At 40.8% G+C, this 22,516-nt stretch overlaps 1 protein-coding gene across 1 annotated transcript in view; it reads right to left on the bottom strand.

Moving 5' to 3' along the window:
* The window catches only part of SMYD3 (SET and MYND domain containing 3), a 633,981-nt gene that overhangs the window by 513,785 nt on the left and 97,680 nt on the right, over positions 1–22,516 (bottom strand). Inside the window, exons 2-4 of the mRNA XM_024210270.2 lie at positions 16,743–16,806; positions 5,226–5,333; positions 3,983–4,043 (exon numbers count right to left, since the gene is read on the bottom strand). Of these exons, the coding sequence (XP_024066038.1) occupies positions 3,983–4,043; positions 5,226–5,333; positions 16,743–16,806 (233 nt within the window). The remainder of the gene's footprint in view (positions 1–3,982; positions 4,044–5,225; positions 5,334–16,742; positions 16,807–22,516) is intronic.

Genomic DNA, 22,516 nt, shown 5'->3' with positions numbered 1-22,516 from the left:
TCAGAGCTGGGAAAAGAACCCAAATCTCCTCTCAGTTCACTGGGCCACACTTCCTCCCTGTCTCCTCCTTCCTTTTAGTTTAGTTTAGTCTATGACAGAACGCAGCAATAATTTAACAGCCCAGTGCAGAGGGACACTACAGGTTAGGACAGATGTGAACAAGAATATTGCATCCAACTGAAACTTCAGGGAGAATTTAGAGAGGTTGAAACAGAATGTAATTACTCAAATTGGAATTTATCCAGGACACCCGCAATTCTTGCAAAAAAGTCCCATGAGATATTTAATGGCAAATGATCAGGAACTTTGTTTTTCCCAACTCATCATGAGACCAAAGGCAAAAATCAAAGTGAAACATAACTTGTAAATACCTTAATTCTGTGTGCTTAGAAATGAGTTTAATTGTGTTAGACCCTAGTCTTGGAGAGACAATGCTATATAAGGTTTGTGACAACTTTACTATATTATGACAGGGATTTAGTTATGCAGCTCCTACTGACACTAGCAGGAGGCAGACAGCAAAGTATTTGCACACAATGTTGTATACTCCTTTCTGCATATATTACAACTTTAAAAGAATAATATAGGATTTGAATCTTGATAAATTTAACCACAGTAGAGATATAGCCTGTAGAACCTTCACCAATTTTAGACCTTTAAGTACTAATGCATTAAGAGTAATGCAGAAGTAGCAAATGCAGCAGATGATCAAGGTGACATTCCAGACCATTAATCTCAGATTTAGCGTGTGCAACAGATTCTGGGTGATTATGAAATTGGCAGAGTAGATCTTGAAAAGAGGAGGTGGAGGAATATATTGCTCCTCCCAAAGGAGAATACATATATACAGAGAGAGAGAAGCAAACGGGAGAAGTGACATTGGGGGTGTATAAACCACACACATATTAAATCAAAGAAAATAATTCTCATTCCAAAGAGGCAGTACATAATAGTATTGAAAAGTAATGATCTGATGGATGGCAAATTAAGGTAGCGGTACTACCAGTCCATTATACAGATCCCTTGCAACTCCTAGTGGCAAACAAAAATGGCGGCAAATATATTAACTTCTGTAAAAGTATTCACTTGCAGCTGTGCTACTCAAACTCTAGATGTCTCTGTAATGTACTGAGGGTTCCTGAAAACGGCGTGATCTCCGGTAACAAAGATGGAAACCAGCTTGTGTTGTTTGTAGCTTGTTGCTCTGCCTAATAAAAGCTTGTTGTTTGAGAAGAGCTACGGCTCCATATATTATGATATCTGATGTGAAGACTTCAACTTTCATTTCTTCAACATCAGCCATGTCCAAGACTACTTACGTATTGACAAGAGAAGCGTTGCTCATGGTACGCCCAGAACCTGCTTTGGGCCGTCTACACTGGCACAGTCTACAAGCTGTGCCTGTAGCTGAAAGAGGATGTGAAGAGCAGACCATGCCTCTCCAAATCAAATTCATCTTGTAATGAAGTTCTGTATCAACTTTAATGATTATCAGTGCAGTAAAACAAAGCTATTATTTGCAATTGCGTGTTATGGTCTTTGGTGTAGAATGGGGGTGAGGAGCAATTGCTTTTGGGGAAAGTGACAGGCTAATGAGTGGCTAATGAAAATGCTTACAGGCAGCCCCACTTAAACAAAACAAAGCCTCTCTGGGGCTTCTATTTTATTTCTATGGGACATCTTCAACCAAAATAACCTGAGCCAGCAAAGTCTATAGCCATATTCAACTCATGCAGTTTCGCAGTCTGAACTCCAAACAAACAATACTGTTTGTAAAAACAGTCTTAACTTCAAACAACCAGGCCAGCACTCTGATGCCTCCACAGCTCACCATCCCAACTCCTGGTCTGCAAACCCCTCTCTTTTCCTCTCAGGGAAGCTTTCTAAGTGTTGGAGCCTAACTAGGCTCAGTTGTAGCTGATTACATCCATTTGGGGAGATACTCCCAGTTTGGGTCTGAAACCTCTGCTAGGGTTTAATCCCTGAGGCCGCTGTCTGATTCGGTGGCTCCTAATCTAATGGGCAACAAAGAGGTAAGGTACAATTGGAAGGAGGGACCCTCAAAAAGGGGGCATCAAAAACTCAGTACGCAATCATATGTACCAACGATTAATTTGCCATCTCAAAATTTCTTTTATATTGGTGAAACTTTGAATTTGTAAGCTTTAAGACAGCAAGAGTAAATATTTACATAGAAGATAACTTGACAAGACTACATAAGTGACACAGCTCACCAGGTGTCATTCCAGAAAGCAACAGTATCAGCTAGTATCTATGGCTTTTGAGTAAGCTGCACTTCAGAGTTTAAGACCATACAGCAGACATCATACTATTAAAGCTCTGGGAGCAGACACAGATGATACAGTAAATGTATGTATCTGTGAGATTTGCCTCCCATTGCTAGTTTCTTAAAAAGAACCAAGCCTTTTAAAGCCATTGAGAGGCATCAAACACTCTGTGCAATGCCTGGATTTTCTTAAAAATTAGAATTTTATTGCAAGTTTTCTGGCAGAGGTTCACAGACTCTGTATCATATATTCACACTCAGCCTGATCCTTCAGCTACTTCAGCTCCTAATACCCCTGATTCTCACTGACTTTGATGAAGGCAAGGTAAGTTCAGGCCTCTCAGCATCTCTCAGGAGATATTGTTCTCCATACCTTACCAGACTCTGCCCCCAGTTAATATGCAAGAAATTAAGACCATAAAGTAAGAAAGACTGTACCATAGCAGCAGCGGATACCCAATGCTTCAAAGGAAACTCACTGCCCACTGTGCACCTGGCGAGCTGTATAATACTATATTACGAAGGGAAATTTCTTACTGATTCCAGCAATTTCCTGAAGCATGAGGATCAATAGTTTTTAAGTTGTAATCTCACTAGAGTAATTGTAAATGCTGTTCTTATTCACCTAACTGTCTAATCCCTTTTTGAATATTCCTAAACCACTTCATTTAAGAATATCCAGCAGTGCATTCTACTAGCTAATAAAAGGAATCCATTTCAATTCTGAGTTATCACTTTTAAGTTGGTCGCCTTACTAATATTCCTTTGTCCTTGTATTATGCAAAAAGGTGAATACAATGGCAGGCACTACAGCAGAAAAACAAAAATAGCATAATAAGTAGTTGCGTCTTCGGGTTTTTTAATATTTCATTGATGCTACATATATGAAGTTACTTAAAATCTAGACCATGGTTCCTTGCCAAATTAGAACAGTTTTAAAAAGGCAAGCAAAATGTTTACATTAATCTACACAATGTCCCTTTTACTATTAATTTTCTCTTGTGCTGCAATAAATTGAACTGAATGTACTTTTTGCCCTTTAAGTCAGACCAATAGAGACTCTGAGCTATCAAAGACTTGAAAGGATCAGTATTATCTATTTTAGAAGCAGCCTAACTTTGAAAGACTAGAAGGCAGAACCATTCCATGAGTACCTGAAACTTATGGAAACACAATCTGATCTTTTTGTCCACACTGAATTTTCAGAAAAACAAACATTTAATAAGAGCCTCAAACAGTCTCATTTTTCTCTTATTAGAAGTTCCGTTGAATCTTTATGCACAAAGGCAATATTAAATTAACAACAAACTAAAATAGATAAAAAGTGTTTATGACCAAAAAGTGTGTGAATTTGTTTTTTTAAACTAGATTCACTCAGAAATTTTTACCTATTCTAGCAGATATGATGTTATCTTAAAGAAACAAATCTAACAAATAAGGTGCATACTCTAAATCAGGCAAAAGTCCAACTGAAGTCAATGGTTGTGCAAAAAGCCCCACACTAGCAGTAGAAAACTATAACCTAATTTTCCACAGAAATTTCAGCAGTTCAAAGAGGGTCTTTCATTCCCTTCTACACTTTGATTTTTTTCATTTACGATTTATTCCACAGAACAGAATTTCAGAAGGGCGAGCCAGAAGAAAACAAACCAATTATACTATGCATTTACAGCCATGTGGATGGTGATTACTTACTTGACTGAAGATCAGAAAAAGAGTAGAGTTTCTCAGAAGGACATGCTGCTGATTGTCCAAGCTGAAGGGAAAAAACAAAAATAATGAATGCATGATAATAAGCATTTATAGAGCACATTTTATCTCCAAAGTACTTTACAAACCTGAATTACTCATTACCGTGAAGTAAGTAACAGTAACAGCAGTGACATAAATCTTTTGTTGTTCATGTCACATATTCTATAAACCACCATAAAAATACTAAATGATTTTTTTTTGTTATGACACTTCCCACTAATATATTTTCTTGGCTTTGGCAGTTTATCTTTAGTAATTTACTTCAGCCCTGTGTCCCTTAATAGGGAACAATTTATAAAACTAGAAATCTTCTTTCACTTCATGTGACTGTAATTAATATAAAGGGAAGGGTATGTGTTTATATATATATTCTCTTTAAAAGCACTGCCAAACATACATCCATAACAGTGTACAAAACAATATAACAAATAATATTTTAAGTCCTCAAACTATACCAAATACATATATTTTGGTCTGGGAATAAGGGCATTAGGACTAGGGCCAACAAAAAAGGCAACATTCTTTGCTGATTTGCAACCTCTTAGTCATAGGTAGTTGAAGTAAGCATAGCATTTAGTCCATGCAGATTAATATGAGAACCACCATTGTGGAAAGATTGTAAGCCCAGAACTTTCAGTTGAGTTCAGAAAAATCTAACAGAACCTAAGCTAACAAGTCTGCAGAGCACTGTATTGTACACCCCAAAAGAAAATATCCACCAGCATTTAATTCTTATGCAAAATCTTGTATATTCACTTCTACTCAAAAGGGGCTTGGATCCTGCTCCCACGAAAGTCCATGCCAAAACACCCATCAACTTCAATGGTGCAGGATCAAGCCCAAAGTGATCATCTTCCCTCTCCATTTCTGAGGGAATGAATTTTGGGACTCAATTACATAGTCACTGCATAAGAGAAACTTCCATTGACTTCAACAGACGTTGCTCTTCTGCAACCGTTTCATGAGCAGGCCCCTGGAGCTTAATTACGTCTATTTTCATATTTCCTGATGTTTCCAGTGTTGCTAGGAATTAATCAATGATTTTGTAATGCTAAATGCATGTTCCATTTTGTTCATCCACCCAGCCACCTCTGCTTTTTAGTCTTTAATTACATTACAAATTTAGAGTGCAAGGCTGTTTCCGTGTAACTGTGGAATAGGATATGTTTAACAGAATGTCACTTACTAGTTTAAAAACAATCCTGCCAACAAGTCTCACTGAGTCAGGAGGAAAGTTAGGCTCAATACTCTTAAGACACTTGCATTCTCGCTTGTGCTCCTGCCAGGCTTCTTTCTGTTACATTAAAAAAAAAAAAAAAGTGATACACTTTATTTCAGACCAACAAATACATTAATGATATAGATTACAGAGGGAGCTGTGGGGGCATGGATCAGTGTTCATGTCATGCTCCCCATCAGTACCTGGCCTGGGCCCAGGAAGCTAATGATCCAACCAGCAACGAAATTCTGTGATGAATCCTGGTCATGTGCCACCTGAGGCACGTTGTGCACACGCTAAGATGACGATAGAGGGAACTGGTAGCGACCAGTATACTTTGGCTACTCAACACTTTAAAACCATTTCTTCATTGTTTGCAGCAGGCTTTGATATTCAGCGGGGCGTCGGAGGGGTGGGGTTGGGGGAGGGGGGGAGCCCTCACCCTTGCTGTCAAGTTTTGCTCGGCTCCATGTGTGATATTTTATGCTACTCAGATAAATAATTTGTGTGTAACCATAAACTTACGCATACAGTGTACACTCCCTAGCAAAAAGAGCGTATGAAGTTTAGTTAAACTGGCAGCTGTGGCAGATATTTGAGGGTACCCCAGGAGAAGGGCAGGGAGTCTGAATGGGAAGCAGGGGAGGGGTAGGGGGAAACTGGGTGGGTGGTTACTGGAACTGTTGATACTTGGAGTTATGGTATTGCCAGAGGGTAGGTAGATGCTGGGGTTACTGAGGGGCTGGTAATTCCTGGGAGGTAGATAGGGTGCTAGGAGCAAGTGGGTGTAAGTCTTGCTGAGGGGCAGGGAGCTCCTGGGAGAGCAGGTGCGCGTTGGGTCTATTAGGGGATTATGTTGGAGAGAGCTGGGTGGTGGTGGTGGTGAGGGAACCTGGGGCTGATATGTGGTTCCAACACCTTGTGTTGTTGCCTCTTAGCTGCTTGTTCTTGCCCTCATCCAGCACTGGCAGTAGCAAGAGAAGCAGCACCACAGTGGCCTCCAGCAACCAAAAGCCCCAACTGCTTGTAAAATCATCCCACAGTTGGGCCAGATGCATGATGACATCTCAGCTGAGAGGCACAAATGTGTGACAGCTTTACCAAACGCACAGAGCGTCACACAAGGAATGTTATACATGGTAGCTCTGCCTTGGGCTAGACAACTGCCTTTTCTTTGTCTCATGACCTTCGGTTCAGGTTTTGCTGAAATATAAACTGTGGGATGCCATGTCGCCATTTCCTTTGCATCTCTTCTGTAGTCAGCCTTCCAAAATAACTGAACAGCAACATTCTGAAGTGCTGGGCCCATGCCACTGCCAAAGCAGCAGCACACACTGTACTATGGAACACCTGGGATCACAGCTATAGCATAGGACTTGGGAAGAGAGTCAGGCCAGACTGTCCATCCAAAAATGCCCCCAGCAACCTATCTTCTCCTCTAGGAAAACAGCCTTCTTCTACTGCAAGTTGATGTAGTTAGTGGTGTAGCTCAAGTTATAAAGTCTGTGCTCCAGTACTGAAGGTTCAACCCCCAATAACGGGGGCAGACAACTAACATTAAAAAATCCTAGGAAATTACACATAAAAACTACATTGCAAGAAACGTTATTATGATTGCAAAGTCAAGCACTTGAAAGTTATGAAATGCCAGATTTAAAGTTGCCTGTGTAACTTTAATTCTGCCCCTTTGTGTGTATGCATTATGATCACATAGTATTTTTTTCCACAGAACCCCTCGTTCTATGCACAGGATAGACACAGAAGGGGGCAGAATTAAAACTGCACAGGAACCTTATATCCAACATTTCATAACTTTTGAGTGCATGACATTGCACTGTAAATGACCTTCTTTTAACTTTGATTTTTTTTTTTTTTTTTGTAAACTGTAATATGGTATAAATGCCATCATTGTTACTTGAGCTTTCAGCGACTGGGGAAAGTGAAGTTACTTAAAATATTTTTTTTATATGATAAATAAATTGAGCCTGATTTTCTTCTCATTTACCTAGGGGTTTTTCCCCCCCCCCCCGTACAATTTCAATGACTCAGTGGAGTTACTCCTGATTTACCACAATGTGAAAGAAGAATCAGGCCCAAGACATTCAATAGTGTTAATGACCTATAATGCACATCAGTATTCACCAGTTATGTTAGGGTATTAAATAACTTGGCTTCAATTTAACTACTTAATTCTTCTCTTCAGTTATTATCTGGCTGATGAAATCTTTGCAAGGTGTCATTAGGACTCAAGTTATAAATCTTTTTAAGATCACAATTTAAAAATTGAGGTTTCTCATTTGTTAATAGTCATTAGTAGGCAAGTAAATGGATTTTAAAAGCAGGGACGCTAACTGCTCACAGCTTTAAAGAATGTGAAAATTAAAAGCAGAAGGAATGATAAATCAGAAAATCAAGAACCTGAATGATTTATATTTGACCCTTTATAGGAACAAAACCAATAAATTAGAAGCATTGGGATAGGAAACAATCAAAAGAAACCAAAAGTAATGTTCTGTTTTAGATCTTGAGATTGCAAACATTTATATATGGAGTTACTTCACACATGAGCAGTCCTATTGAAATCAATGTGGCTACTCGTGAGAGTAAAGTTGCTTGTGTGTAAGTATATGCAAGACTGGGTCCTGAATGAACAACTTACAACTTTCACTGGACTTATTTTTATTTACCGAAGGGACAGATTTAACAGGATAGAGGAACACAGGGGGGAGGAGGGGATGGAGGGAGGGTGTGCACATACGCAGAACTGGGGCACTTCTTCCTTAACATCATTGGGGAGCAGGAGCAGCAACGATCTTTAAGCAAGTCTCTTGTTATGCTGGAAGGTTGGGCTCTTTTTGTTTTCCTTCAGTTTGCTTTTGTTACTTCAGTCAATCCAGATTTTTGTTAATGTTTTGTCGGAGAAAAACTGAGTTCTCACTCTTTTGTTTGGGTACAGCAAGTCAGATGCTTTATTAACTCTCACAATTGTGCAGAGGGAGAGAGCTAAGCAGGTCTCTCTCAACAGTAAACAATTACAGCAAGCATTTATACCTTTTGTTACAGACAATAATGAGCAACAACTGCATTTTGTTTATACATAGGTCATTCTGATATCTTGTTTTGCTCACTAATGTAGACTCTTAGTCTACATTCCATATTATCTACACAAGGTCGCAATAACTTCTCACACAGTTCTTTCTCACCCGCCTCACACAATCCTCGCTTCTACAAATCTCGCGTTATCAGGGCTACAGTTAGCCTGACTCTTGCTAACAAACTGTCATGCATTGCAGTTCTTTTCTGACAGTTCTTTTTCTGCTTCCACAGTTTCATATAAAGTCTATGTGATAGAATTGGAGATTTTTAAGCCTGTATACATCTAATACTGGCATTCAGAGCAAAGTCTGAAGCTACAGGGCTGCTTTACAGATGTCCGTGTAAAAGTGAAAAGGAGAAAAGAAACAGTTAACAAAAAGATATAACAGTTAAAACAAACATAGGGCTCCACAAGGCGATTTAGATTCCAACCGAAAGGCAGTAGGAGAAACGAAACAACCAACTGCGGAAAACACTTTCTGTCACGTATCAGCTATCAGTATCAGACTGCATGATGTCTGACCCAGAAATAGCTCTTCTACAATCAGCAGTAAAATAGGAAATGATGGGCAGAAGAAGTAGGGATGCTATAATGCTTGAGCAGGGGCAGGTGTACACTGCCCTCTGGTGAGGTGATTTAATAGTTTTAAAATTCTAAAGCTGGAGGAATCCCCATCCATCAGATGATAGGAACAAAGACCCCGGCAGTGGGAATTTATCATAAAAGACTATGAAACTCTTACAAGAGACCACCATCCCAGACAGCTTCCAGCTGTAAGAGACATCCCAGAACACAAACACAATGGTCCTGATTCTCAGCTGGTGAAAGGTGACTCACCTCTGGCCTATTGAGTTCAGTACTACTCTACCACTATTAGACCTATATTAAGCAACCAATTTTGGTCAGTGCCTTAAGACAGGTTTCACTGTATCTTTTGTTTGCAGAATTCCCATTGCTTGGTTACATGAATGACCCCAGAAGGAAGGATAGAGGGTGTATCAAGAACTGGAAGTGGTAGTTCATGGGAATCTGTGAACTCATGGGTTGAAAATAAACATCTAATTTTGCATTCTGTGTGGGTAATCAAATGATTATAAGCAATATAACACTATGAATAGCATCAACTGGATGTTTTTTACTTTAAATAACAAGATGTCAATATCAGGTAGCAGTTATTTTACTTTGGAGTATCTTTCTTATGCCTTCAAGTAATAAATTAGTTAATATTTTTTTCTTCCACATGGGAGCCTTGTTCCTATATTTCTTTATTTGTAACTCTACAAGTGAACAAAATGACCCCAACTAGACATTATAATACAGTTAGTGTCACTAAGTATCTGACAAATACAAGTTAAATATCTACTGCTGAGTAGAATTACTTTTGTCACAAAGAAACAAGGTCATGCTTGTAAGTGTCCAGACATCATTCTGTGTAATATAATTATATTGGCATTTTTATCCTGCTTCAGCTAAAATTGCTCTTTGGAGTCAGCCTTTATCTGTCAAAAAATTTCCTAACATAAATGCTGCATAGGATTTTAGATATGCTAACGGTAACATCAACATGATTAATAGCTTTCCCAACCAATAACGCACTAATGAGATGAAATATGCAGTATCGCATAGCATCATATGTCACAGTCTCCTAAACTTAGAGATACGTTTTCACACTAGAATGATGTTAAGATTGCATCTTTTCCTTATCATTGCAGTCAAACCAAAACTGATCACAGAGTGGATGCGTTTATTATTTATTTTACTGAGGGAATGCTGGAATGAGGACAGTCATTCAGACTTCAGAGAGTTGCAACTGCATTAAATCTCTGCCTCCCAAAACGGTGGTTGTGTGTAGGAAAAGTCACCTTAACTCTACATTTCCTGGCTTTCAGTCAGAGCATTTACATTCTCACAGCCAAATGGGGTACAAATAGCACAAGGCAAGGTTATGTGGCCAGCGTCTCAAATCTATCTTAACAGAGCCTTTTTCCCCTGGTAAATTGCCTTAGATTTTTCAGTAGTAACAACATGGGACTGAGGAGCAAAGAAAGCCAAGGGGAGAGCACCCTATTCTCCTCAAGACTCCTCTGCTCCTGCCAGCCCTCCATGGCCTCAGAAAGAAACATGCTGCCTCCTATATTCTCTAGCCCCGCTCAGCCCAGGCTCTTGCACTGGACCTCTCCCCCCTTTCACTCCTCTGCCTCACTATCAGCAGCTTGGGCTTTAGTCACAGGAGGGCCTTCTCCTAGTCCCAGCACACACACCCCATATCCTCTAGCTGGCAGCTATCAGACCCAGTCCCCACCTGATGTCACCCAGCTGCGTCTGATCATTCCCAACACTCGCCTGCCCGGGCCCTCCACTGAACAGGGTTGGCTGCTCCCTTCTGGCCCTTAGAGAAGCAGGCTGCCCTGTTACACCTGAACTATCACCTTAGGCCAAGCTCCTGCCTCCCCAAACTCAGTGCTCCCATCCTCTAAACTGCTCCTACCTCCAAAGCTCTGCCCCCTGCAACCTCCTCCAGAATCACATGAGAGATCATCTCATTCTCCCTCCACACAGACATACATAGGAGCCTTGTGTCCCCCTCCCCCACAAGCCTCCATGGGATAAGGTTACATTTTGATCTCTACCTCTGTAGCAGGGGTGGGCAAACTACAGCCTGCAGGCCGGATCCGGCCCCTCAGGGCTTTGGATCCGGCCTGCGGGATTGCCACCCCGTGGCACCGCGGGCACCGCTCCACTCCAGGAACCGGCCGGCAGGTCCCTGCAGCCCCTGGAGACGGAGAGGCAGAGGGCTCTGCACGCTGCTCTTGCCTGTGGGTACCTCCCCGAAGCTCCCATTGGCCGGGAACGGAGAACCGTGGCCAATGGGAGCTTCGGGGGAGGTATCCACAGGCAAGAGCAGCGTGTGCAGAGCCCTCCCCCAGGGACGTGGTGCCATCCGCTTCCCGGAGAGGGGCCAGGGCAGGCAGGCAGGGAGCCTGCCCTGGCCCCGGTGCACACCGCTGCCACCCCGGAGCTGCTCCAGGTAAGTGGTGCCGGGCCGGAGCCCGCACCCCGAACTCCTCCTGCACCCAAACTCCCTGCCGTGAGCCCCCTCCTCCACCCCTCCGTGCACCCCTGCCCTGAGCCTCCTCCTGCACTCCCCACCTCTCCTCTGCCCCAGCCCCTTGCCCTGAGCCCCATCCTGCACACCGCACCCCCTCCCACACCCTGCACTCCCTCCCGCACCCCAGCCCTACATTCATGGCCCTGCATGCAATTTCCCCACCCAGATGTGGCCCTCAGGCCAAAAAGTTTGCCCACCTCTACTCTGTAGAGTAAAGGGCTAGGGAATTCCATTATAATAAAATAAAAAGGTTAGGACTAAGCTGGTCAAAAGTTTTGCAACAGAAAAATTTTCCATTGGAAAATGCCGTTTTGTCAGAACTGAAAAAATGTCAATTTTGATGAAATTTCTTCAGATAACGTGGAAATGTTTTGTTTTGACATTTTGATTTTTTTTTGTTTTGAAATGCATTTTGTATTAAAAAAAATAAAATTGAAATGGAAACGAAACGCTTTGAATGATCCAAAACAATTTTTTTTAAATAAAATTTGTTTTGTAGCAAATTTTGAAATTTGACATTTCATTCCCATTCAGAATCAAAAGAAATTTAAATATTGTGGAATTTCCCACAAACCACAAATTCTGGATCTTGCACTGCTGCTCTTCTTAGGGCTCCCAGCTGAGTCCTGCCAAGTTAGCTACCCAGAGCCTAACAATTCATAGTGTAGTTCCAAAAAAATAAATAAATAAATCTAGAAATATTTCATTTTCCACACTTAAATTTGGATTCTGATACTTTATATCAGTTATGGGAGTCCACTAAACTGAATTATATGTTGCTCCTGCTTTATTTTATTTTTTTTGTCCTGAAGAGTCAAAAAAATTTTAGACATTTCTATTTGGACAGTTCTGTCTAATGCAGTAAATAAGGTGAGAGGTGTTTCAATTTAAAACTGAGTTTCATGCACTCTCGCTAAAATTGACAAAAACGATCAGATCAGCTTGAAAACTGATTGGCCAACTGAGTTGTTTGTTGTGGGGGAAATTGGAAGCAGGGCCGGCTCCGGCTTTTTTGCCGCCCCAGGCAAAAAGGCCTCCGGCCGCCTCCCCCCCTTCCCCCCCAGTGCGGCAGGGGAGGGCGTGGGGGGAGGGCGGCTGGAGCCCCAGGGGGAGGGCGGCGAGCCCCGACCGGGGCTCCGCTCTCCCCGGCAGCCGGGGGGAGGGCGCCAGGGGGGAGGGCAGCCGGAGCCCTGGGAGGAGGGCGGAGTGCCCGTCCGGGGCTCCGCTCTCCCCGGCGGCCGGGGGGAGGGTGCCAGGGGGGAGGGCAGCCGGAGCCCTGGGAGGAGGGCGGCGAGCCCGGCCGTGGCCCCGCTCTCCCCGGTGGCCGGAGCCAGAGCACCGCACCGCCCCCCTCCAGGTGCCGCCCCAAGCACAAGCTTGATGGGCTGGTGCCTGGAGCCGGCCCTGATTGGAAGTCATTTCAACAAAGGGTTCCTGAGATACAATAGCCTAAAATGAGCTGTTCTCAAGTTTCCCCCACAACAACAAACTCAATTGGCCAATCAATTTTCAAGCCGATCTGATGGTTTTTGTCAATTTTAGAGAGAGTGCATGAAACTCGGTTTTAAATTGAAACAGCTCTCACCTTATTTACTGCATTAGACAGAAGTCCAGAAACTGAGACATCCTAAACCACACTGTTAAGTGCTTACTAATGTGGGATTAATTTTCTACCCATCAAAAATTAATCAAATCATGCTGCAACTAAGCATAAAATGTAAACCCAAACACGAGTCACATTTCTACAGAGGTCTGTAATTATCAACATAAAATAAAGTCCTTCTCTGCTAATATAGGGGGATTTTTTTTAAGTGTGCGAACTGCAGTTGCTTCAGTGCCCAGTTGTTTATTTTGCTCAGCAATTAGTTCAATTAGAAGTGCACATATTAATGAATCATATGAAATCCAGCAGAGGTAAAGTAAAGCCTGCTGCCTTCAGTTTGGCTGATGGAAGCATTGCTTAAACAACTGTACTACTCTTTGTTTTGTAGCCATTTTAAGGAGGATTATCACAGGGAACACCGTGCCCTTCAGAACAGCCACAAAAAGGCTAAAAAGACATTCCTGCTTGGTCTAATTGTGAGTCTGTTTATCTAGACCACCCACCCCAAGTGGAATGAAGATCCATGACTGCCCAAGTGTCTTAATAAACTGGCATTTGTGGGGACAGTTTTCCACTCTAGGTTAGCTAAAGGTAATGTCTTCTTCCAGATTCCCATGATTGTCAAATAACTTTAAGTACAATATTAAATACTATACTTCCAAGCCAAAATAAACTGAGCAATTTAAATGCATGTTACTCAATATGGACATGATCCTTCCTCACTGAAGTCAATGTTTATTTTGCCATGGACTTTAATGGCAGTAGGGTCAAGTGAGATTCTTATTTGACATACTAGCTTCACAAGAAAAAGGCTCCAGTCTTTTACATTCTACCAGTGATAGTTTTCATTTTTTCAGATATTTTCCCATTATCTGCCACAGTAAATATAACTGTAGCATTATTACTGATGCTAGAGTAAACACCTAATATATGTTGCGCACGCATTTGCTGTATAATGAATCAAAGTGACATACCTACCTATCTTTCCCCTTCATATATTCTAATCCCATAATAGAATTTTTTTATGAGTTGCAAAGGAAAGTGGTCAAGTTATAAAAATAGCTTATTCATAAAAACATATCAAATATCTGATCAAGAAAAGATGTTTTGAAGGTCACTGAGACCCGTTAAAAAAATGAAGCTTTCAGACTTGTGAAATAATCTGCTAGGCAAATTTGAACAGAGTCCCTCAAAGACATTCTTTCAGTAGGTTATATCTTACAATTCATACTTTTTTCTATATTTTTCTTCAAAAAATCAACAAAGTTAAAAAAACACAATTTAAGTGTTATGTTCAAGAGTTTATAATTTGACTCATTTGGTGGTCCTTATGATCTTTGGCACCCCCTCACCGGCTAGCCTGCTTGTTGATTTCTTGCTATGCCCTTTGGCCAGGTCTCTGGTTGTCCTTTCCCCAGTTGGGGTGTTAAAGAGTCCAATACTTCCAGAGGCCAGTGGCCCTAGATGAGGGGCACACAGTCCTTGGGCCCTTCAGGTATGGCTCACTTGTTCAAGGCCTTAATAAACCCCCCTTGCTGAGCTTGGTGGGAACCAGGTCCACCGACTATCTTGGGTTCCAGGTCAGGGACACTGTACAAAATGGTTGGTAACAAGCTCTCACAAACCACTTATTTTTTTCCTGGCCTACTTCCTACAGTGCCTGTCCTGCAAGCTGTTCCTCAGGGTTACCCTGTGGTCCTGTCCCCAGTCGCCTGGGCAGCTTCTCATCAGAACTATTGCTGAAGTCTCCTGATCTCAGTGGCTCCTCAGCTTCTCTAACAGCCACCCACCCTTCTGCTCTGCAATCCTTTAATCTCTGCAGTTTTTGTGAGCCCCCCAGTCAGGCCCAGCTGAGCAGGCAGTCTCCCTATTAACCCTTTAGCAGCTGAGACAGCACAGGGTCTGTACACCCCAGACAGACCCATAATGCCAAAATAGCAGGGGCCTTTTCTCCACCACCTTGCATCTTGTATAGTCTTTTACACTTGTGCAAACACTACCTGATTTCTGATTTCAGGGAATTTTGTGCTGACTCAACTAGGGTGACCAGACGTCCCGATTTTATCAGGACTGTCCCGATATTTGCTTATTTGTCCCACGTCCTGACCTACCTTCGGTCGGGACGCGAACTGTCCCGATATTTTGCCTCCGCTCACAGGCGGAGCAGAGCCCGGAGGGGGCTCGCGGCCCCCCCGCCCTGACTCCGCCCCTTCCTTCCCCCATTGGATCCCTCCCCAAATCCCCACCCTGGTCCCGCCTCTTCCCAAAGCACGCCGCATTCCTCCTCCTCCTCCCCACTCCCTCCCAGGCTTGCGCTGATCAGCTGTATGGGGGCGCAAGCACTGGAGGGAAGGGGGAGGTGGAGACGGAGTGGAGGCATGCTAGTGCGGGGTGGGCGGGGCGTAGAGCTCCGGAGGCCGTTTTTTTTTTTTGCTCCCCCCCCCCCCTTTTTTTTTTTTTTTTCCCCCCCCCCCCCCCCCCCCGCATCCCGATATTTCACCTGTGTGATCTGGTCACCCTACTTTCAACACACAAGTGTAAATGACAATACAAGGTGAAAGGCCATGGAGAATCAGGCCTTTGAAGTCTGTCACCTATCAAAAGAATTTAGGACCCTCAACACTGTAAACAGTTCTCAAAGATCTAGGACATACACCATTCCAATACATATTAGGCAACATTCTTGAAACCCACTTTTTTCTTGGCATTTATCTCGGAATTGGTATAACAAACAAACAAAAAAACACCCTAACCTGTAAAAACATAGGAGCACTGTGGGGTATTGAAAACCATGTTAAAACTGTAATCTATCACTTTCAATTCTCTGTGGTTTTCCTTGTCCTGCTTACAGGCAGGCTGTTCTGTAGGGAAGTGGGCAATCAGAGTCAATTGTTCTGCAGACAGCCTGCCAAAAGTAAGTTGGGGTGAGTTGCGCCTCTCTGTTTTAGGGAACAGCTGGCTTTCTCTCTCTGTTTTGGGGTTCTTGTGTGTTATCCTTCTGTATTCTAACAAATAAAGTAGTGCTACTTTACAACCAGTAAGAGTATTTTATGTTTTTCTCTGCATGTATGCCAGAAAACACAACAGCAGGTTTTTCTGACCAGGTAAATCCTAACCACCAATTTCAACTTCATTTTGTTTGTTAGTTTATTTTATTGACTATAAAAGGGGTGGGGAGGATAAAGCCAGGTAAGGAAGGAAGCCTTAGATCTATATCCATAATCTAAAAAAAAATAATAATTAAAAAAAAAACCACCACACACACAACCCTACATGAAAGAAAATGGTATTCAAATTCAAGAATCTTAAAGTCAATGACAGCTGTGGGTATTCAAAAGTCAGGCCTCTTATTTAAATAACTAGCTTTGGGCATCCCGTTTTGAAAGTCTTAACCTAAGTAAATGAGAGGAAGAGGCAGGCTGTGAGAAAGTTATATATCAACACTGTCTGCATTAGTTATATTAGTTAGGTAAATTAATAAGCATTAAGCAAAAGCTGCAATGAGAGGGTGATTTATTTATTTTTGCTCATTGTTAGTGATTTGTTGACTTAATAGATTCCATAGATGTCCAGGGACCATTAATGGGTAATGGCAACACAACGTAGTGGAAACCCCACAGCTAAAGCGTTATTTTTTTTCTTTAGTAGCTTGTCATTATTTTTAAAAATGATTACCTGACAACGTGTATCACAGTATCTGGCAATTTTGCACTGAGAGCATCTAAGCAGCCGTTCATTCCTGTAAAAAACGTCCAGTATTAGTTATGTAGGAAAAATAAAAATATTTCCAAATATCTGAAGCAAAAAGGAGCCACAAAAAGAACAAATTGCTTGACACACATGTATTTATTTATTTTTACATACAAAGTCAAGGCAAGAACCCAAGGGCTAGAGATTCTAATTTCCTTACTCATATTGAACAGTACCTTACCCTATGAATAGTTTGTTTATTTACTAGAGTCAATGGGGCTGCTTGTGTGTTAACAGTAAGATTATTGGAGTCTAGACTAAAGAAGAGTCTCCCTATTCCTGAGATAATAAAACAGGAATCATTTGTTTTTCTTGCTTTGCTACCATACTGTCAAGGAATTAGATTTTCTGGTTAATGCAACAGAATCTCAGACTATGGTGCAGCACAGCTGGATGTAGTCGTCTTTGGAGCCCAGCAACGTGATAATATGTTGCAAGGCAGAATTCAGGTCCCCATTACCTGTTCATTACCTGTCTTAAGCAAGATTCTTGCTGTGAATCTGCAGTTGTGACACTGAGTTATTTGCAATGTGAAGTTGACCTGCTAGTGGAAATTTATGCCTTAAAAAAAAAGAAGATTGCCTGTGATTGGTAAACAATGTGACTAAAGCAAAAACTCCATCTGAAAAAGACTATTGGGGGTGCAAGGGGAGAGATAAGAAGTTTGAACCAGAGATATGTATGAACATTTTAATTATGATTCTACAAAGTGCCTCCTGGCTTGAGTGAGATTCCCTACTGCTGGCTTAATTTAAGTCATATGACAAGCTGAGAACTTGACTTGAGGAGAAAATATAATTTACTAATAAAAGTTTTGTAAATTATTACATGGTGAGGAAATATTTAGCATGAAATTATGCAGAAAATTAATCAAATTTACATGTCATAAATCAAATTCTGCTCTCAGCTGCACTGGCATTAGGATATGCATTGCAGTATCATTCTTGCCAATTTCTTAGCTGTCACAGCACCAGCAAAAAGCCCAAGGTTTTAACTTTATATTTAAAAACAAAGTTAATCATATGCTTTCCCAGCTTATATTGACACTGAGAATATGGTGCTTGCTCTTATAAACAGAAGACTCAAGAGAGAAGAGACTAAATTAAGGACATACTAGCTAGTCAGACTGTATGATTGTCCTTCCTACATTGTGAAAATACTCCTACTAATAGACAGCTGGACACATTTCTTACACTAATAAACTACAGACTTATGCATAAAGGCACATAGCCAGTCTGACAGATGTTTAGGTTTGACAACCACTATACACAACATTAATTATTATATTAATACATTTTTGCATTCCTATAGTGCCTTCCATTTGAAGAGCTGAAAATGGATTACAAACATCAAGAGTACAGTATGTCTACACTGCAAGTTAAGGGGTGATCATAGCATTGGTAGGCATACCGCACTAGCTTTAATCTACCTTGAACAAATAACAATGGCAGTGTAGAGGTGGTGGCATGGGCTTCAGCACAGGCTAGCAATCAGAGTACTCCAGACTCCCTGTAGGGCTTGTACTCTGGATAGCTAGCCTGTGGTGCAGCCTGTACTGCCACACCTACGGTGTTATTGTTACCCAGGTTAGCTATATTAAAGCTAGCATGAGTATACCTACCCGTGCTGCAATCACCCCTTTGCTTGCAGTGTAGTCACACCCTAAATAACCTTTGCAAGACATGTGAGGCAGGTAACTGTCCCAATTTTACAGATGACAAAAGGAAGGCAGAGGGAAAGAGTAAAGTGATTTGCTCACGTTTATACCTTAAGGCTCAGACCCTGTAAGAATCCTATTGTTTTTAAAGGGATTTTATGGGGGCATAAGTGTCTGCCATGTGGATCACTTTGCCAGCTCAGACCTTAAATCAATAGCACAGCTGTCAATAGAAACTAGACATGAAATGCTGGACCTTCTGAACTCAAAGAATTTTGTCATTGACCTCAATAGGGTTAGAATTTCACAGTAGGTCTTCTGATATCCAATCTGGTACTTCTGATTTCCAATCAGTTACTTAGACCACAGAACCATTCTTCTTTCCTTTATTTAAATCAATATACACTCAGTTACCCCCAACTTTTAGTCCCTGTGCTCACTCTAAATTCACAGCAAATGCCTTGAAGAGTCATATGTCCAAATAAAGTGAGATGGCACCAACTTGGTCACAAACCTTAACCAATAATAACTTCTAAGCAATGAATTTGGTCCATTGATTCCATTAATTTAATTTATGGCTAAGAATCTGTAGCTATCCAGAACAACATAATAAATACAGAATGCCAAATAAAATAGATCCCTCTTGAACACAGACTAAGTCCTTTGTTTCACATGTGGAATTCTCACTGGTGTAAATTCTGTACAAAGTTATGGTATCAATGTGCACTAAAATGCACCAGTATCGGCATATTTAAACTCATCGCTGATTTAACTTTGGCTTTTTTAAGATTCTTATAAGTGATGCGGAGAAAATAGGTAATGTCAAACATACGCTAAATATAAGAGGAATTAAAATATAGCCATGTACTTATGTGGAAATAAAGAAATACAAGTTAAGTTATGTAATATGCAGAAATATTTAGAGAGAATTCATGATGGTGAACTGTGGTATAAATGTATGAATTTGGGTTTCCATTATTATTTAAATGGAGTGAAGCCAATGATTTCAATATACAGTGTATAAAAGTACATATGATGGTGTGAAGCAGCTTAAAAATTTTATCTACATCAGGTCAAATAACTGCATGGGTCACAAGTTGTAATGCCACGAATGAATCAGATGGATCATTCCAAACGAGTGCCAATCTTTGCGCATTAGCTTTCTTATTCTCTAACCCCTTTATAATTGAACTCATGATACCTTACAGAATATGTTGTGTGGTGTGCTGAAAACCATACAACTAGCAGAAAGAAAGTATTTTAGAAATGTCTGAGATTAAAATCTTGTTATTGCTACTGTCTTTTACCCTATCTACAAAAGTAAGGGCCTTGGTATCATGAGTTCAACTAGAAAGGGCTTGGAGAGTAAAAAAACTAATAATTTTTAAAATCTTCTAAATAGTACCTAAAAATCTTTCCCATACAAAACAATGTTGTGATTTTAGAATCCAATGTCTGGGGACAATCCAAAGCTAGAATCAAGTGCTGGAAATCTCCCCTCTCCAATTGTATAAAGCTCTCATTTCTAGGGCCCAGAAATATAAGAACTCTAACAAAGCCATTGGTGAAGAACTGAATATTTCTCATTCTGGATTTGGACCTCAGATCAGTATAATGTAGGGGGAAAGAATTAAACATTTTTGAGGTAGGTTTATTTAGTATGAAAAGAAAAGGACAAAATGATTGCTCTTTGGAGCTGCTCAGATATCTGAATGTCAGAAATAGTCCAGGTGGCAACAATTAATGGACGCGCACACGCACGCCCAAAATTATATCCATCTGGACTAGTTCTGAGCCATACATTTTGTAATACTGATCAACATGTTCTGTCAGGGATCCAGGATAAATCTTCAGGAAATCTACCCTTTCTTTCTAAAAATGGGGCAAATCCTCCATATTTATTTTAATTATGTACATTAATGAGACATTTTCTCCAGATCTTTCAAATCACAGGCAGCACACACTACAAAAAATTCTATTTCCTGGGTCATCAACATGTTATCGTGGAAGTCAGCCATACACAACAGATTCATCATGCTCAACACTATCTCTTGAAAATGTGTATGGTAACATAGAATGATATAGAAAAGTAGAGATCTGTGAACATCATTTTCTATATTATCATATAAAATTCTTGAGATTGTCACTTTCTGGAGTTTCCCCAAGTTGTTCTGCATAGTTGCATCATTACAAGTTTTGCAGGAATAGAAGCAGATCACAGGGCCTTTAGGTCTTCCTTATTTTGGATTATGGAAATGAGGAACTCTGTATACAATAGGTAAGAGCCTCTATTGAACTTCTCTCTTTAGTCATTTAAATAATATTGTTTGACACAGTGTGATCAGGCAAACATTTTGTAAACACTCACATTTAATTCTATCCATGCAAGTTCTACCAGGCGCTACTTAACTAAAATCTCTGTGCATCATTTGAAAGTTAACCCCTAATTCAGCCAGGTGCAGAAGGGTTGAGCAAAGAAAGTTTTTGTGCAGACCTTCTGTGCTAGGGTAAATTTCACCCTACCAGAATGATGATGAACTAGTATTTACATTAGGCAACATATCTATAGTTACAATAGCTGAAGTGAAACAAGATCTTAAAGTACCAAAAAGTAATACTCAAATCCATTATCCACCGCAAATATGACCTTCAAGAGCCATGATTTATATGAATGCATCCCTTAGCAATTTAAGAACAGATCCATATTTTAGGTCTTGCATCTGTACTATTTAACTCACAGCCCTGTAATGTATGACCTTGACATACTGTTGCAATATCTTCTTTCAGTATTTTATTTTCTTCCTAAAAGATGCAAAGACTTGCTGAAATAACTGAAGTTAAGTACAACAAATATTTGATTCTGCCATCTGAAAAACGCACATAGCTTGGATCTGACAGCAAGGTGCTAAGCTCCTTCAACTCCCACTGAAACCAATGGGAGACAACAGTGTTCAGCACCTGGCAGGATTGGATCCCTTTTTTACCAACATTTAACAATGAAGTGGTAACAAAGATACAGAACATTACTTCAAGTTTATTTCCAACATCTGACACTAGCAACCAAAGTATTTGAAGAATCTGATTCCCTACTGGTACTGTATAATGAATGAAATATCCATTCATCATCTTCCTCCCCACTCTCATCCCCCAAATGATGAGCAGATTTAGGATGTTTGGTGCAGTTGCATGAACTGACAAAACTGCTGCATTTTACTTCTCTCCCAACTCCCTCCCAAACCTCCATCTGTAGGATTTATGGCATCAATTAATATTCTGACATGGAATTTTACAAAAGTAAACAGTATGATTTAAAGTACTTAATCTGAAATTGAAGAATTCAGGAATAAAACTTCTTACAGGATTTATGTATTTTGAGGTATTTAAAAACACGAAGTGATGACAATTTGCATAGCTTCTACCCATCAGTATCAGCTCTATATTAGCTTCATAGAAGCTGTTAAATATTTATAAAATTGTTATCAAATAAACTTTTGTTAGTTTTGATATCAGCAGAAACAGTTACACTCACTGGGTCAAATACTGCTCCCCTTACACATATGACTAGTCTCACTGGTGTCAACTCATTTGCAGTGTGTGTAGGATTTGGCTCAGTTTATTCAGAAATAATATTTTCTATCATCACTCAAAGGGTTTCCTATTTTCTCAATCCAAAGAACAGGGAAAGGAAATACACCTCTACCCCGATATAACGTGACTTGATATAACACGAATTCGGATATAACGCAGTAAAGCAGTGCTCCGGGGGGGCGGGGCTGTGCACTCCGGTTGATCAAAGCAAGTTCGATATAACGCAATTTCACCTATAACGCGGTAAGATTTTTTGGCTCCCGAGGACAGCGTTATATCGGGGTAGAGGTGTATAGTAATTTCAGAAATATTACTGGAAGGGTTTGTATTTAAACAAACAAAATACATAGCCCCAGGTTCCTGGAAGTATTTAAAATCATAGAATACCAGGGTTGGAAGGGACCTCAGGAGGTCATCTAGTCCAACCCCCTGCTTAAAGCAGGGCCAATCCCCA

The sequence above is a fragment of the Terrapene carolina genome, unplaced genomic scaffold (genome assembly GCF_002925995.2).
Source record: "Terrapene carolina triunguis isolate 2854851 unplaced genomic scaffold, T_m_triunguis-2.0 Scaffold85, whole genome shotgun sequence".
In the NCBI taxonomy this organism is placed as follows: Eukaryota; Metazoa; Chordata; order Testudines; family Emydidae; genus Terrapene; species Terrapene triunguis.
This window is presented reverse-complemented; position numbering and strand designations above follow the sequence as displayed.